This window comes from Acanthopagrus latus, chromosome 12 (genome assembly GCF_904848185.1).
Source record: "Acanthopagrus latus isolate v.2019 chromosome 12, fAcaLat1.1, whole genome shotgun sequence".
In the NCBI taxonomy this organism is placed as follows: domain Eukaryota; kingdom Metazoa; phylum Chordata; class Actinopteri; order Spariformes; family Sparidae; genus Acanthopagrus; species Acanthopagrus latus.
In genome coordinates, this window is record NC_051050.1 from 3,595,709 (window position 1) to 3,612,558 (window position 16,850).

General features: G+C 41.3%; 1 protein-coding gene across 1 annotated transcript; it reads right to left on the minus strand.

Annotated features, from left to right (window-relative positions):
• Nucleotides 1–455: 455 nt before the first annotated feature.
• On the minus strand, nt 456–12,667 carry LOC119030060 (excitatory amino acid transporter 1-like). Its single transcript, XM_037117387.1, has 9 exons — nt 12,529–12,667; nt 12,313–12,450; nt 7,159–7,363; nt 7,025–7,067; nt 5,527–5,807; nt 5,197–5,430; nt 3,468–3,662; nt 3,239–3,373; nt 456–935 (listed from the first exon to the last, which is right to left on the minus strand). The coding sequence occupies exons 1-9, from the start codon at nt 12,665–12,667 to the stop codon at nt 725–727; spliced, it is 1,581 nt and encodes a 526-aa protein (XP_036973282.1). The 3' UTR covers nt 456–724.
• Between the last annotated feature and the right edge of the window lie 4,183 nt (nt 12,668–16,850).

Genomic DNA, 16,850 nt, shown 5'->3' on the forward strand with positions numbered 1-16,850 from the left:
AAGTTACACATAGTCAACATGTGAATGTGCATACACACATGCATATGCAATTATAGGTGTGTGAGAAAGAAGCTGTACCACTGAATCAGAAAATGTCTGCAATCGCCTGTAATAACCACAATACTAACCAACTAATGCTGGGAAAATGTAGATACAATTGGAATTTAAGTCGAGTTAATCGTGTCCTAGTGACAAAATGGTAAATGTCTGAATGTATAATTTGTTCATATGATATCTTCAGAAGCAATCACTTAACTCATGACACATGACTGTATGGGACTAATCGTACCCTGCAGTCTTTCTGTCCCTGCTAACTGGTCTTAGATGCTCTGTGGTTTATTTCCAAAACACCACTTCAATTTTTAAATCCTTCATCCAACATATATAAAAATGTACTTTCACCTCAACGTTTACATCAGGTTGATATGAAGCTAAAAATATCTGATATAGTAGTGCACATACACAGCAGAAACTACCAGTCCTATTTGAAGATGAATGTATTAAAGGATGCCTTCTTGGTGATTTTAGGAGAAATAGGAATGTAAGAAATTCACCTCTGGGACATGACAATAAAGACATGTTAACAAATCCAAAGTGTGAAATAATGACAGTAAAACTATAGTTGACAACAACATCTCACAATTAGGTCCCTACTCCCCAAAACTAGAACCTGGTGCAAGTGTTGGTACGTGTTAACGGATGTGGCAGCTGTTCCAAGTTTGAACTACATGTTTGATTCACTGTGAGCACGTTTGTCATTTTCAAAATCACTATCCTGGGAGATGAGCTTGTAAGGTTTCTTCCTCTCCTTCTCCTCCAGCACTGAGTTCCCCATCTCCACGTCTTTGCTGCGAAGCTCATGTCGAGACAGAAACTCAACAATGCCGGCTCCAATCGAATCCCCTAAAACATTGGTTGTGGTACGCAGGCGGTCCCTACAACCCAGAGAAAAAAAGGGAATTTGAAGGGCAAATGGGTGTGACAACACATGGGGTATAGGTAACTCCAGCTGTTTTTGAGGGTAACGTTAACTTTGATGTTTTTTTTGTTTTTTTTTAAGTTTCATCTAACTGAAATGAGATAAAATACTCACAAGTTAAAAAACTGCGACTCACTTTTTAGCTGTTTAAGAAAAACTTCCATCAACCATTTACAAGTTGTAAAATTTGCAGTAAATATCTGATGTAACACCAATCCTTATGTCTTTACACTGGTTGCCCATACAATTCAGAATTACTTTCAACATCCTGGTAATCACATTTAGAGCCCTGCATGGTGAGATACCAACCTACACTCAAGAGCTCCTAATGCCCTGCAGCACGAGCAGGACTCTGAGGTCCGCTGACCAGAGTTTGTTTACTGTTCCTAGCATCAGGCTAAAGACAAAGGGAACTCTTCTCTGTTGAACTTATGTAATGTGAAAAGAGTTGACACATTTAAAAAGCAGCTAAAGACAATTTTATTTTAAACTTGTGTGCCTGCCATTTTATGTTCTGTGTTTGCCCCTAGCTTACTGTCTGGCTGGCTGTTTTGATGTTTTTTTTGCTCTGTTTCTCTGTAATTTTGTTGTGAAGCACTTTTTTCTGCTCTTGAAATGATTATTATCAACATAGAGGAGGTGTGACTGCCAATCTGATCCGACTGTTTAGTTTTCCAATAAGCTGTGTGGATGACTCTGTGTTGAATTAGGTTTAGGGGTTTACACCCCAACATCATAATTCCACAGCAGCTTATCAGAAAACTGTATCTCCTGGGCCTCAGCATCTCTCTCTGCAACTGGGTCCTGGACTTCTTGGGGAGACCACAATCAGTCTGGATTGGCAGCAGACATTCAGCCACTGCCACCCACTGGTGACCACTCTGCTTACCCATGACTGTACTGCAGCATCCAGCTCAAAACACATCATCAAATTTGCTGATAACATAACAGTGATTCAAACACTGAATCTTGAATCTAAGTTCCTGGGGGTGCACATCTCGGATTACATGACCTCTTCTGGACCCTGAGCTCTATAGCACTCACCAAGAAAGCACAACAACACCTGGGTTTCCTACAGAGGCTGCACAAAGCACCTCCACCAATCATGATCACCTTCTACAGAGGAGCCATCGAGAGCATCCTGTTGAGGTGCATCCCACTTTGGTTAGAATTGGAATGGTGATAATGGCAGAGAGGATAATGGGCATTTTTTTCTTTTGTTATATTTCTTTTTTTATTTTCTATTTTAAAATATTGTGAAGATAAAGCTGACCTAATGCTGAATGAATGAAACAAACAGCACCCTGACTTATTCTCCAAGTGTGTGGAGACTGAGTGGAGGGCAGTAGATATGGCCTCTGTGGAACCTTTGGTTCAGAAAGCATACTGGTGAGGGTCCAGACTGGCAGGGATGATGTCTCTGATGTGCTGGAGAACCAGTTTCTCAAACTACTTTATCAGGACGGGCCTGAAAGTTACACGGCAGGAGTCATTAAGCCTAGACACAGTAGCCCTTTTAGGAACAGGGACAATGATGGCTGTCTGGAGGCAAGAGAGAGCAGTCCCTTGTTAGAGTGAGATGTTAAGAATGTCAGTAATAACATCAGCACGTGTTTTTAGTAAGCAGCCAGGTATATTATCTGGACCAGCAGCCATATCTATGTTCAACTCAGCAGGATTTCTCTCACACTGGCTGTTGTTACTGACAGTGGCCGTAACTTAGGATAGACATATTTAAACCTCCATTATCAAACATGATTTTCTGAATAATAAGTTACATCCACAGCCCTTAGCTTTCAAACATACCGGTCTTTATTCATTAAACACTGTACTTTGTTCTGTTCAGTGTAAGACAGGCTTGTCTTCATGAAGGAAGTCTGACAGACACTCATATTTGGTCCATCCTAGTTAAAGGAGAGAAGGGTTTTTTCCTATTACCCCAGTTAGCTGAGTAATTTCTGGGAAGGGTATTCTAATTGAAATGATTAATTTGGGAAACCTAATTATGTTTCTATGTTAAAACTCATTGCAAAAAATATTCAATACAAAAGGGAAGATGTAGAGCAAGACGCCAGGGAGATGGGAGAAGTGTGTCACTAGGTGGTAGTACCTACAGAGCTGCTTCTGACTGTTAAGCTGACATAGATGATTGATGTAGGGATGTTACAGTCACAGAGCAATGTGTCACACATAGCTGTGTTTGAATGGATCATTTACAGGATGATTGTCCACATGTTCATGATACAAATAGCTACTCACAGGAACCAATCAACTGCAATGATAAGAGTGATGTCATCAGTGGGAAGTCCTACAGAGGTCAGTACAATCACCATGGTGACCAAGCCTGCCTGCGGGATGCCAGCAGCTCCAATACTGGCTGCAGTGGCCGTAATACTGAAGAGAAACACACAGGCATTCACAGATGAGAGATTTTATTTATCGGTTTCAGAATAAGTCTTTATTCTCCACCAGTGTTGTTATTTTTTACCTGATGGTAATGATTTGACCAAAGTTCATCTCCATATTGTTGACCTGGGCGATGAAGATGGCTGCCAGTGCCTCATACAGAGCTGTTCCATCCATGTTGATGGTGGCACCGACGGGCAGCACAAAACGAGTGATTCGCTTGTCAATTTTGTTGTTTTCCTCCAGACATTTAAAGGTGACAGGCAGGGTGGCTGAGCTGGGAGAGAAAGAATTAGAGTTTGAGGAAACAGTGATACATTACTGTGGAGCTTATGGATGACTATTTTCACGTAATTCTGTATAAAATTTTTAGTCTGACTTGGTTCCCTTTTTTCTGAGCGGGATTATGTGATTGCATCTTGTTCAAATGCACTTCGCTGTATCAGTGTGTGCTCATATCACCATTTGTAATGCTATGCTCCGTGCAGTTCTTCTACTGTCAGTTTAGTTATACTGCAGCAGCCAACTCTGACACTTATCACATCATATGTGTAATTTATGTCAGAATTCAAATTAGATTAAAAAAAAAACTACTGTCTCTCGCAATGAACCACCATACATATTTGATGCATATTAAACATTTTTCTGAATAAGATCCCCTGTGTGCTCTGTGCACTTTCTTCATCAGCAGTACATTTTATAAAAAACATACCTTGTGTTTTGGATTTTTTCCACCTGCAGTTCTACAGTTTTCACAATAGCAGACAACAAGCTGAACCAAGGTGATGCTGAACCAGGTGGAAGTTCAGTTTTTACCAGTCTTTCACAAAACAATGGCCTACATTAAACAGGGGAGGCTGCATCACAATCAGTGTGCATTCTCAGTTTGGACATACTGTAAAAAGAGAGCAGGTACTGGTTTAGGTATAGGTGCACAGAAGGTATAGCAGGTTTAGACTGGCAGATTGACCACCAGTCAACCCAATGCAGATGAAAAAATAAGAAATGCAAAAATAGGTCACCAAGTTAGCAGCAGTTAAAACACCTGGTTGGCCTGCCCAAGTAAAGTATTTGTGGTGAAGCAATATGTATATATGTGTATGTGAGAGAAAGACAACACGCTGTGCAGCTCCGAAAACTGAAAATCAATTTCAGGCAACAAATATTGATATTGTAGCTTGCTGCAACAAAAAAAAACAAATGTATTAAAGGTATTCAACTATATTCAATATCCAGTCATGCCCAGAATGTTTTCCAATCAGTTTTATAGTGGAGATTGTTTTGAATGTGAAATCAACAAACAGCATTCTGATCTAGGTAATATGTTAAAAAATGTCAGCAATAACAGTAAGTCAATCAGCTAGCTGATGGTAAAAAAAAAAAAAAAAAAATGTACAGGACTAGGGATGTTATCATGCCCAAAAGCTTTACTAAAATACAAACAGGAAGTGAGTGTTAAATGACATAACTGTGTGCATAATGAGGGATGGTTTTACAAAGAAGTTCAACCCTACATATTCTCACACATTTGATGCAGCCCAACAATTCTAACACTAAAACATTGTGGGTGGCCTGTTTGACAATTAGGCATTTAGGTTGCAGCATATTAATGCCTTGAGCAAACCCAGTTTTATCTGTTAACTGACCTAGGCCTGCTGCCTCCACCTGCTATATGTCTTTATGCTAAAAACAAGAGTAGATATCTAACTTTGAGTTTGGCTGCAACCAAGTGTAACAAAATTCAAGACTGTTTGTTCCAGGAATAAGTGTTTTCCATTTGTTGATGTGTGATAGTGTTGGGTATGACTTACCTTGAGGAGGTCCCTAGAGCTGTCACCAGAGCTTGCAGGAGCCCAGCGATGAAGATAAAGGGGTTTTGCCGAGTGATAGCAAAATAAAGAGTGGGCAGAATAAGAATGGCATGGATCATCAAGCCAATGATAACTGTGATGACATACATGCCCAGCTGACCACCCATCTGTGTCAGATCATCCATCTCCACAATCTTTCCTGCAATCAGGAACAGAATACCAATAGGAGCATACCTGACAGAAGAAGAGGAACACTGAGTTATTGAAGAAACGTGTGATGGTGACATTTGTTTCAACAAGAAGCTCCTCCCACTGAGAATGAACTCTTACCACATGATGATGGCAACCAGCCGCATGATAGCTTCATTGAGGCTGTCAAAGAAGTCTCTTAGGAGCTGGCCCTGCTCCTTCATGTTGCCAATTATTAGACCAAAGCACATGGAGAAGACCACCAGCCCGAGAGCATTGACCCCATTCACCTGACCCGGCACTGGGATCGCTTCCTCCCGGGTGATCTCCATGACCTCCTGGGTGGCATTGGTTGAGTTGAAGAGGGTGTCATTCACCGTCACCGTCACATGGACCACTCGCTTGCCATATTTGGTTTTGAACTGGAGAATGAAAGAATTAGAGGATCAAGGTTAGACCACCGGAGCTTGACAGAGCCGAAACAGACACTGCATTGCTGTTTTGCGTCCTACTGGCTCATCCTTACTACTGGGGAAAAAGGTTTCTCATTCTTTAAATTCTCCCACTCAACATTTTTGCGGCTGTAGCTCAGTAGGTAGAGCGGGTCGTCTAGTAATCAGAAGGTTGCTGGTTCAAATTCAGGGTCCCCCCTAACTGCATGTGTCCTTGAGCAAGATACTAAACCCCAAATTGCTCCTGATGAGCAGTTGCACCTTGCATGGCAGCCGCTACCATCAGTGTAACAATGTGATAGAATTTGTAAGTCGCTTTGGACAAAACCATCTGCTAAAAGCCCTAAAATGTAAATGTAATTGGCTTCACCCTCGGCTTCACCAGTACAACGCTGCATAATAAAGAGAGACAACAATGTGTTCTGCATGGCAAAATATCAGCTTCAAAACATTAATTTAAGTTAAAATGCCACTTAGAGGCTACGGATCCAGAGCATAATGAGACGAGGACGTGGCCTACAACATGACCTATCACCCACCTACAATGCAGTACTGAGCTCCCTCCCCACACAGCTTAACAGCCATTCACACCAGGGATCACCTAGCCATAACAGCCCACATGAAGGCCAGTTGGGGCAATAACCAACAAGTGGCCCTCATGACTCTGAAACTCAGAGCTCACAAGGACACTCACACCGAGTTTAAAAGCCTGCAACTCCCCTCCAATTAGTTAGAACTGAAGGAGCCTCTTGGGTGAGAGGTGAAATGTCTTCAAAAACCTAGAACACGGTCAGCTGCCTACGATACAGCACTTAAAAGAAAAGACTAGAGCATGTACAGTAGATTGCTCAGTGTTATGAACTATGGGGGGTTGGTTGAGCATCTAAACCTCTGTGTCTGAGTTCAATGTGTGTCAGGAGGAGAGAGAGAGAGCAAAAAGGATAAGGGGGAGGAGAGAAACAGAATTTTGGCGCTAACACCTTGACTTTGGGTTCAAGTGAGGTTCAAGCTGAAACATTCTGACAACATTTTTAGACAAAATTTCAGTCCTTTACTCTGGCATGTTGTTGGATCTGTAATTCACTGGGATGTGATGAACACTGCAGGGTTTCAGAGCTGCTTGCCACAAAATTACGAATTGAATACAAAGCACTGTAATTTTAATATATCCTGGTTGTAAAGCTCACCTGCTGTGTGCAAGCTTGGACCAGGTTCGGTGGAAACATGTTTCTGAAAAGAGAAATCACACAGTGGTTAAGAGAGGATGCTGTGCTGTTAAAGTCAGGATTTGTAAACACTGTCGTTCTTCTTTGCGTGCTACCTGATCAGATCTAAGAAGGCATCAGCAGGACTGACTTGCTCTATCGTCTGCTGCTTTCCAAACTCATCTTTGGATCCTTTTCCTGGGTGGATGATGAGGACGATTATGATGCCGATGAAAACAGCGATAAACGTCGTGGTCATGTAGTAAATCACAGCTCTCATGCCCATCTTTCCCGAAGCTTTGCTGTCCAAAGCTGCCATTCCTAATGGACACAGGATGGGAGTATGGTCAATGTCAGTGTATCAAAATATGCTCTTTAGAAAGAAAAGAAGCCTTGCCAGCACCAAGTCGGGTGGCAAAATTACATTTTGCAGTGTGTATGGCGGTTTCTTACCATCACATATTCTATAAATATCTGTGTAAAGCTGGGAAAACACATCTCCGATGCACAGACTATCAGTACCGGATCCCCCCAGGGCTGTGTTCTTTCTCCTCTGCTCTTCTCCCTGTACACCAACAGCTGCACCTCCAGTCACCAGTCCATCAAGCTCCTGAAGTTTGCAGACGACACCACCCTCATTGGTCTCATCTCTGATGGTGACGAGTCCGCCTACAGGTGGGAGGTTGACCACCTGGTGACCTGGTGCAACCAGAACAGCCTAGAGCTCAATGCTCTAAAGACAGTGGAGATGGTTGTGGACTACAGGAAGAACTCAGCCTCACCTGCCCCCATCACCCTCTGTGACTCCACTATTGACACTGTGGAGTCTTTCCGCTTCCTGGGAACAATCATCTCCCAGGACCTCAAGTGGGAGCTGAACATTAGCTCCCTCATCAAGAAAGCACAGCAGAGGATGTACTTCCTGCGGCAGCTGCAGAAATTCAGTCTGCCGAAGACAATGATGGTGCACTTCTACACAGCCATCATTGAGTCCATCCTCACCTCCTCCATCACCATCTGGTACGCTGCTGCCACCGCCGAGGACAAGGGCAGGCTGCAGCGTGTCATTCGGTCAGCAGAGAAGGTGATTGGCTGCAACCTCCCATCTCTTCAGGACCTGTACACCTCCAGGACCCTGAGGCGTGCAGGAAAGATTGTTGCTGATCCCTCCCATCCCGGTCACAAACTCTTTGAGACACTCCCCTCTGGCAGGAGGCTGCGGTCCATCAGGACCAAAACCTCACGCCACAAGAACAGTTTCTTCCCGTCTGCTGTCAGCCTTATCAACAAGGCCTGAATCCCCCCTGACACTCCTCACACTCCACCTGTACCACTGACTCTACTGTCACACTGACAGCACCATAACTCTATGCGTTACATTAACGCTCACCTTGAACATCCTGTTCATTTGCGCATTTTCATTTGCACATCATTCTTGTAATTGTTCACTGCCAGCCGGTCTGCTCCTTTTATCCTTTTACCCAAAAAACAGATTGTGTATTTATATTTATATTGTATAGTTATATTTTCTACTTTTTAAAATAGTTTATATTGTTAATTTGTTATATTTTCTATTTTTTAAAATAGTTTATATTGTTAATTTGTTATATTTTCACTTAATAGTCATTGGATGCATGCACCAATATCACCACAACAAATTCCTTGTATGTGTAAAATCATACTTGGCAATAAAGCTTTTTCTGATTCTGATTCTGATTCTGAATAGGTTGAACAGATTGTGTCAGACTTTTAAGGTGCAATATGTAGGAATATGTAGTAATTAAACAAAACAAAAATTAACGAAATTATCTACAGAATGTGAAAAATAACAAAAAAATTGAAAAAATTGATGTTATGACGTCTTCTTACTGTGTTGCAGATTTTTCTACTATAGTCAGCATGCTAATGAGCTAGCCCCATCCCCAAAGCTCCTGTGCAAATGGTGCAAACAGCAACACATCCCTGATTCTCCAATATTCCAATCTTTACCACGAGCTGGATGGCTAATGGAGATAACCAGGTAACAGAAACTATAGTACGCAGCAGTTAGCTTGTGACATGGTGCACTCTTTTTGTTTTGAGTATGAATTATATGTAAAACCTACATATAAAAACCCAATGGGTGACCTGTACAATTTGGATGAAACGGGTGAAAAATAATGTACTGTGTTGGACACAGGTGCAGATTGGGTCGGACGCCTGGAGAGCTCAGGTCGGGAGTTTACCAATATTACTCAGACTGCGAGATTTATCCTCGTCGTCCCTGCAGCAAGCAATACTTCTCCTGTGCTGGATATGTGATTCAGGAGCAAAGGAGTCAAATAAAACTGTCAACAGTGGATAATGTTCTTTTTTGTTTATAAGGATTTCGTCAGGTATAGACACCTTTATTTTTGACAGTGAGTAGATGAGAAACAGGAGGGGGTGACATGCAGCAAAGGGTCCTTTGGCTGGGATTTGAACAAGGGTCCACTGCATATGTGGCATGCACTCTAACCCCTCCACTACCTGCGCATGACAAGGTGCTTTTTTTATTTATTTATTTATTTTACACCAGATAGTGTAATTCCCCGGCGCAGGATAAGGAAGGCCAAAATTGCCCTCATTCAATCAAAGACAAATTGAGCCACGTCAGGCCTGTAGTCTAATTGTATAAAGTTTAATAGCTTGATGCATAATCCGGTAATGCAGCCTATATTGTTTGTGCACTTTATTAGGAACTGAATAGACCTCTTGCCTGTTACTGTATCACCTAAACTTTTGGTTTCACAAGACCGGGCCACGTGCTAAGGTTATTTGGACACTGTTTATTTTAGACACTGTGGACGGCATGCTATTCTATTTTTTTGCATGGCGGTAACAGAAGCCTAAATTGTTTGATAGTAGGCAACCGTGGAGGCTATTTTGTGTCGATAGCCTATTATTTGTGTTACAGCCGTATCTGGATTATGGTTGGATCTGTGTTTGCTGACTGTATAAAGGATATAGGCTATTGTGAGCGAAAACCAATTACGTTTTCATCATGCAGACTGTGCGTTTTCAACTTTCAACTTAAGTTAAACTTGTGTTTGTATGGCGTGGCAATCAATAAATGTTTTCTTAAATGTAGGCTATCTAATGTGTCTAATTTTCCTTTGGGTGCGGGTCCAGCATCACTATCAATTTATAGCGGGTCAGCTCGGATGTGGAATGTAACTTGTGCTACTACTGGAAAACGGGTCTGATGTGGTTTTAAGTATGGCGGGTACAGGCGGGTTCAGGTTTGCAAAATAAGACCCGTGCAGGACTCTGGGTGGAGGCAAGGACGTTATATTAAATCTGCACATAGCAATGGAGGTGGACTTGCATTCATTTCTATGAAAGCAGCTCAGTGTTATGGCAGTATGAAAATACCTGGATCTTCTGTGTTGTGAGGCCTCTAGAGTGTGCACACGAGACTTCCACCAACCAAGCTGGCTACACCTAGCTAACTTAAATGTGCAGAAAATAATATAATCACGCGGCTCTTCTAGACTTTCCAAATTGTATTGGACGGAATGTATTCACCTTTTTACTGACACCTCTTTCACACTGTAAGTTTATAGAAAAACTTATTTTGGGCCACAGTGCGTTACATGACAGTGCAACTACACAGTTTGGTCACCACAGAAAGTGGCTTCACAGCCTGATGCTCTCCCTGAGGGTTTGGGTGGAGAAGAAAGATAAGGAGAAACGGCACTAAATGGGTGAAATCACGGTTACTACTGGGACAGGCTCATGAGGCTTTCCCTCTCTTTTTCTGTTTCTTTTCTCATGTACTGAGTTGAAGATTACTCATTTTACACGCTCAGTTGGCCGAAAAGGAGCCAACAATGGTGCTGGACACACCACGATAACCAGGGCCACAGATCCATAGGCCCATCTTTAAGTGTGTTGCTAGGGTACGTTTACATCATGTAAGATGTCTTTGAGCTTCTTGAAAAGTGTTATATATTTATATACTATAAATATACTATCATTATTATTGTAATGATCATTTGATGTTTTCTTACATGGGTATGAAAAATAAGCCAGTTGATAACGTAACAGTACAATGTGCTAGTTGTACACAGTCACTGAGCCAAACAACAGAGCTCCTGCTGCTGTGACAGACCTTCAGCAGCCAACACAGGAACATCTGCACACAACACACAGCCTTTTCAGACTGAGGTACGTTCACTGACGGCTGTTTTTCTAGTGTTAATGTGATAGTGGCATTCAAAACAGTTGATTATTTATTCATTTATTAGACTAAAAACTAACTGTGAACTGCAGCAATTTAGAAACAGAAAAATGTTTTCTCTTTCTTGTGCCCGGTGTTTTCTAAAGTCTCTGTGGCAGAGTGCACTGCCTTTAAAATCTGAAGTTCACCTGCTGCAAACCATGAATAGAATAGAATAGAATAGAATAGAATAGAATAGAATAGAATAGAATAGAATAGAATAGAATAGAGCCAGTGCAGCTCAAGGCTACAAGAATGAAAGATCCTCTGTAACTGATTTGAACCAAATCTTTCCTATAACAATCAGCTGGAGTCTCTTCGTGAGTGAGCTGGAGGCGAAAAAAAAGATTAACCAGTGAGCTTTTGGAAAACCAGAAGGTCGTTGAACGAAGATCACTTGAATGAAAAATAATTCTGTCTGTGAAAAAAAGATTTCTAACCAATGTCCCAAGTTCACCACTTTATCTCCAACTGATGTACTGTATCTCCCTGGCAAATGCGTATAACCAAAACCTATTCAATTGGTATACTATGAAGTTACTTTCTGATATTTTAAATTTTCCTTTACAAAATGTGCGAGGACACATTTAATGCAATTTCTTGCAGTCCGTTTTGGGATATGCAGTCAGTGTTTGTGGTGACGCCACAAACATTGTGTGAACAGCCGAACAAAAAGTTGTAATTAATAAATCCAAATCTTGCATTTAAGCTTGCTGTGTGAGTGTGTGACTGAAACCAGATCACAGCTGTCAGAGCTGCTTTCTCAGATGTACTTTGACTGCTTAGTCGCCATTTCATATCCAGTGCAAGTAAACAGTAGATATGAGGTGGTGCTTGCTGATGAAGGAGAGACGTGAAGCACCAATTGACCTGAAAAGTGGTTAGAAACACAATATCCATAGTGTTCATATCACCTGAACAGAGGAAGTTTGACTGAAGAGAAGATGAATCATTCCTCTGAGAACAGAGAAGACAAGTCCTCTCTCCATAAACAGATCAGTATTTGTGATAATGTGCGCATGTGTCGTACCTGTTATGAGACTGGAGACGAGTAAGGGCAGAACCAGCATCTGAAGCATCCTCATCAACAGCTCTCCGGGGAAAGAGAAGTACTTAACTTCTCGATAGGTCATCTTATACGGGCGAAGCGTGAATCCCAGAGCGATACCTGCAGAGAGAATGGAATGTGTTCAGTGTTTGCGTGTCTAAATCTCATTGACAAGACTCTGCAGAGGCATATACACACCTACAACAACTGCGGCGACTGTAAACAGCACAAAGGCGTTCTTCTTGAGGAAAGCCTGGATGTCCTCTTTGGAGATCTCCTCCACTTTCCTCTTTGCCTTCATGGTGCGTATGTGAATGCCTTCCCTGAGTCGCTGCATCCTGCTGCAGTGGACCCAAATATGTTGGTTAGTGCAAATAGAATGTGTGTAGACTTACCATCACACCTGAAGGAGAACCAGAACATCCATCTGAACTTCTGTGCGAAACTTTTTTTTTTTCTTTTGTCTGATCAATGTCAAACTGTTTTCTTCACAACAGAGGACCATTCATCCACTTCCTTCTGCCAGTTGTACCGATGGCTGTACAAGTCCTTTACAGTCGATCATTCACCCTCCTGTGGAATGAGTGATGTCCAGTCTCCGTTAATCCTAGAAAACTTGTAATTTCTACATGTTAGCATGATGTCAGCTCCTCAAGGATGTTTCCGAAGATACCGGCGATGAGTGGATACATTTCACTGATGTCCTTTCAGTGATCATGCATGGACGAAGATGAGACAGCTGTCCACATGACATAAATTCAAAGTGGCTCAAAGTTAGTTCATCAGGAAGTGCTTTGATGAAACAAAAAGTGAATTTCATACTAACTGCTGAGGCTTTAAATTAACTTCAGCTGAACTTGCTGGTGTATTTTTTGCTCAGCATCAAGACTGTTACTTTCTCTAACTCTGAAGTTTCATTGGATCTCTTAGCCTTTAAAGGCACACATGGGAATACATGCACTATTTTAAGTATGTAGATTCTCAAGTTGAAAAAATCAAAACCCAGCTTTTAATATACAAGCAAAAATCCATGAATTAATGTGCCAACAGCCTTCTGAAGCAAAAAATAAACATGAAAAAATAAAAAGAATATAAAGATATTGCTGACATTGAATCTTGAGTGGAATGTAGAATTCTTGAGAAGTAGAATTAAAGGACCACTAAAAGATGGCATGATAAATTCACCAGAGGTCTAGAGCACAGAATACAACAGTATAAAGCATTCACTCGGCCAAAGGGTCAAATCAGCCAAATAACAACATTTCGTCTCACTCACCTTTAGTTGTTTCGAGTCATGCTACAGATTTTGAAATATTTGCTCCATTGATATTTTTTTTTCAATGTTGTGAATACTACCAATGATAATCCATTCACCTCTATTGTAATGGGGTGAAGGCAGATGTCTCAAAAACTGGACTAATGACAGCAAAACTACCAGTGCGTTGATCAAGTGAGCTGATCCTTTAATATCCATGTTTTCACCTTCTTTTATGTTCCGAGACCAAGAGAAAGACCAAGAGTCCACCAAAGAAAATCAAACAGCCGCTGCAGATAAAGTAACCTGTAACCCTTGTGCATTTTAAAGTAGAACATAAAGAAAGGTTGTTTGTTTGTCACATACCTGGTTGGACCGACGGTTGATTTTCTTCAGTGGCGCAGTTCGTCCTGGAAGCAGCAGCAGCAGGGCAGGGTGAGACGTGCCGGGGTTCTACTGGAGCGTACTGGGAGTCAGGAGGACGGAGTGACTGGGAGATGGAGCTCTAATGTGAATCACTCTGGGTTTGTGGGAAAGAGTGCCCTCCTGCAACTGCTGTAACTGGAAAACCTAGGAGGAGACATCCAGAAGAGAGACAGGGAGGGAGGGAGGGAGACGAAGAGGACGAATTAGAAAAAGGTGCTCCCATAATAACACTGTTAGCCCTGTGACACAGTTTCAGGTAAAGCCCAGATGTACGTAAAACTTTGTTGAGAATTGTTATGAAAATCATGATAGAATTACCTCTTGAGAAAGGATAGTTTGATATCAGTTAGACATTCTCCTCACCTCTCTTCTCACCCATGCTTCTTGTTCTCCTCTCTTCCCTTCCTCTTCCCTTCTCTTTGTGTTTTAAAGACTTTTCTTGTTTTAATGGAGTCTGCACATCGTAGAGACATGTGAGGAACTGTTTCTGGCATCAGACAATAACCAGGTTCAGCCGATACGCATCATCACACTTGGGACGTGTTATAGTTCAGGGTAATTCCGCAGAGTAAATGACACACCACAATTAGCAGAAAAAAGTGGAGCTTGTGCAGTAATAAGTGACCTCACTGTATGGAAAAATATTCCCTGGTGAAGTTCAATATAATTAGTGAAGAATACCCCTAAAATCAGGTCAAATAGCCTTTTACAAACACTATTCCCTGGTCACTGTCACACTAATGAATGAAAGATTTCTGTAGATGTATGTAATGTGCTCGTGTCAGTGCATTAAATTCTGTGAATTTTCGAATTGATTACTTATAGTTATCCTTCGTTTTAGCTTTCAGTCTGCCTATTTTTACCTGAAATATGTTCCATTTAATGAGGATATTAGAGAACATACTGAAGGTGACGATGACTGTTGGAAGTATTACGTACAAGTTAAACTATCATAATGCAAAAATACTCTAGTTCGCCATTCAAAAATGTTGTTAAAGCTGTACCTGTTAACTATTTGTATTGCAATGAATCAAATAAATGTGTGTAATGTAACATGAGTCATATAGACAAACCAACATGGAATTATCTGCCAACTTTGCAGTTCTCCCAACTCTATGAAGCACTAACCTCATTCAGCTCCTTGCTTTGATGTTCGGTCTCACCATTCTCATCAACTCACCAACAAGAAGAGCAGCACACAGCTGTTTTTAGAGACAGTGCTCTGTCAAACCCACTGGACACCATCCGCTCAGCAGCACAGACACAGTTAGACACTGGCTGGTGAACATAGTGGAGCATTCAGCAGCTAAAGAACTGGAGTGACTTCAGACTTTTATTTAATCTTACATTTTCATACAGTTTACAATTAATGTACAGACCATGATGGATGTCAAATCAAAGGTCAACTTTCAGAAGAATGTAGAAAATAAAAGTAGAGGGCATGAATTAAAGCTGCAAAACATCATGTGCATGTGTTTACTGGACGTGTTCTGAATTGGTAAACTAACACTGCCTTTGTCCACTATCTGGTGCTGGAGATCACCCATCAATTATATGTCATGTTGCAGTGTATGATGTGGAGAAAACAAACTGTAAATCTCATGTAAATCACATGATGTTTGTCCTCACTGCTAATGGCTGAGAGTATGATAGCTCTTTAGTTGCCCTCTTTCAATATCTTCAATATCTAATCTTTTACTGGTTTGTTTTGCTTACATTTATTGTGTGTTTTGTATGAAAAATGCTACATAAATAAAATCAGATTGATTGATATGAGGCTGACGTCCTGCGTCCAGTGGGTGGCGTTATGGATATGACACAGTATTAATGCATGTTGCATAAACCCTCTACATGTGTGACCAATTTGGTGTAGATGGGAAAGTGTATTTTGGAGTTATAAGGACTTCTTGCTTTATGGCGAAGGTTTGAAATCGACTGCACTTCCACGCCTACAAGGTATAACGGAAGCAAAAGATTTTGATAACTTTTCATCTTCAACGTCTGAGGATGATACTGACTGAATGTGGAGTCGGTGGTGTTAAATCTGTAGGAGGAGTTTGTTAAAGTATGAAGCAGGGAAATGGCGCCAATTGGAGGCAAATTCTCAACTGTGAATCAAAATGGCAGACTTACTAAATGTTGTGCATGTGTGTGCATGTAGATGGTGGGGCTTCAAGCTTGACATCTTCCAGGAGATGTTACAGAATACAGCTTTAAGATCAGTTTGTTCATTCAGTTTATTCAGTCATGAAAACAGAGTTTGTTCATTTGTATAATCACAGAAATCTGTAAACTACAGACTGTTCCTTTGAATTACAGACTGCTCCTTTAAACTACAGACTGTTCCTGTAAACTACAGAGTCTTCCTTTAAACTACAGGCTGTCTGTTTAAACTACAGTCTGCTCCTTCAAACTACAGACTGCTCCTTTAAACCAGAGACTGCTCCTGTAAACTACAGTGTTCCTTTGAATTACAGACTGATTCTGTAAACTACGTTTAAACTATACAGACTGCTCCTTCAAACTACAGACTGGTCCCTTAAACCACAGCCTTCTTCTTTGAGTGTTTCCCAAGCAGAATTGTATTCTGGGTGTGTGCCGAGGGCTTTGGAACCGCTTTAAGACCCTCATGGTGGTAAATAAAACTTTAAGAACATGTTGGCCTGATTGAACAGTTTCCTTAAAGGACATTTTAGATTTAGATTGACTAATTTTCCAAACATGTTTGAGGTGATTTACCGCCCACTTCTAGGATGAACGGTACTTTCTGGTAGTGTTGATTTCTCCACACTTTCACGTAGTTCTGAACGCAACAGGATCACGGGCCACAACAAAACGT

Coding starts and splice junctions, on each gene's coding strand:
- LOC119030060 (XM_037117387.1), bottom strand. CDS start 12,667: ATGCAGCGACTCAGGGAAGGCATTCACATACGCACCATGAAGGCAAAG. Junction 5,808..7,024: donor TCCAAGCTTGCACACAGCAG/GTGAGCTTTACA, acceptor TTCATTCTCCAG/TTCAAAACCAAATATGGCAA. Junction 3,663..5,196: donor GCTCTAGGGACCTCCTCAAG/GTAAGTCATACC, acceptor TTTCTCTCCCAG/CTCAGCCACCCTGCCTGTCA.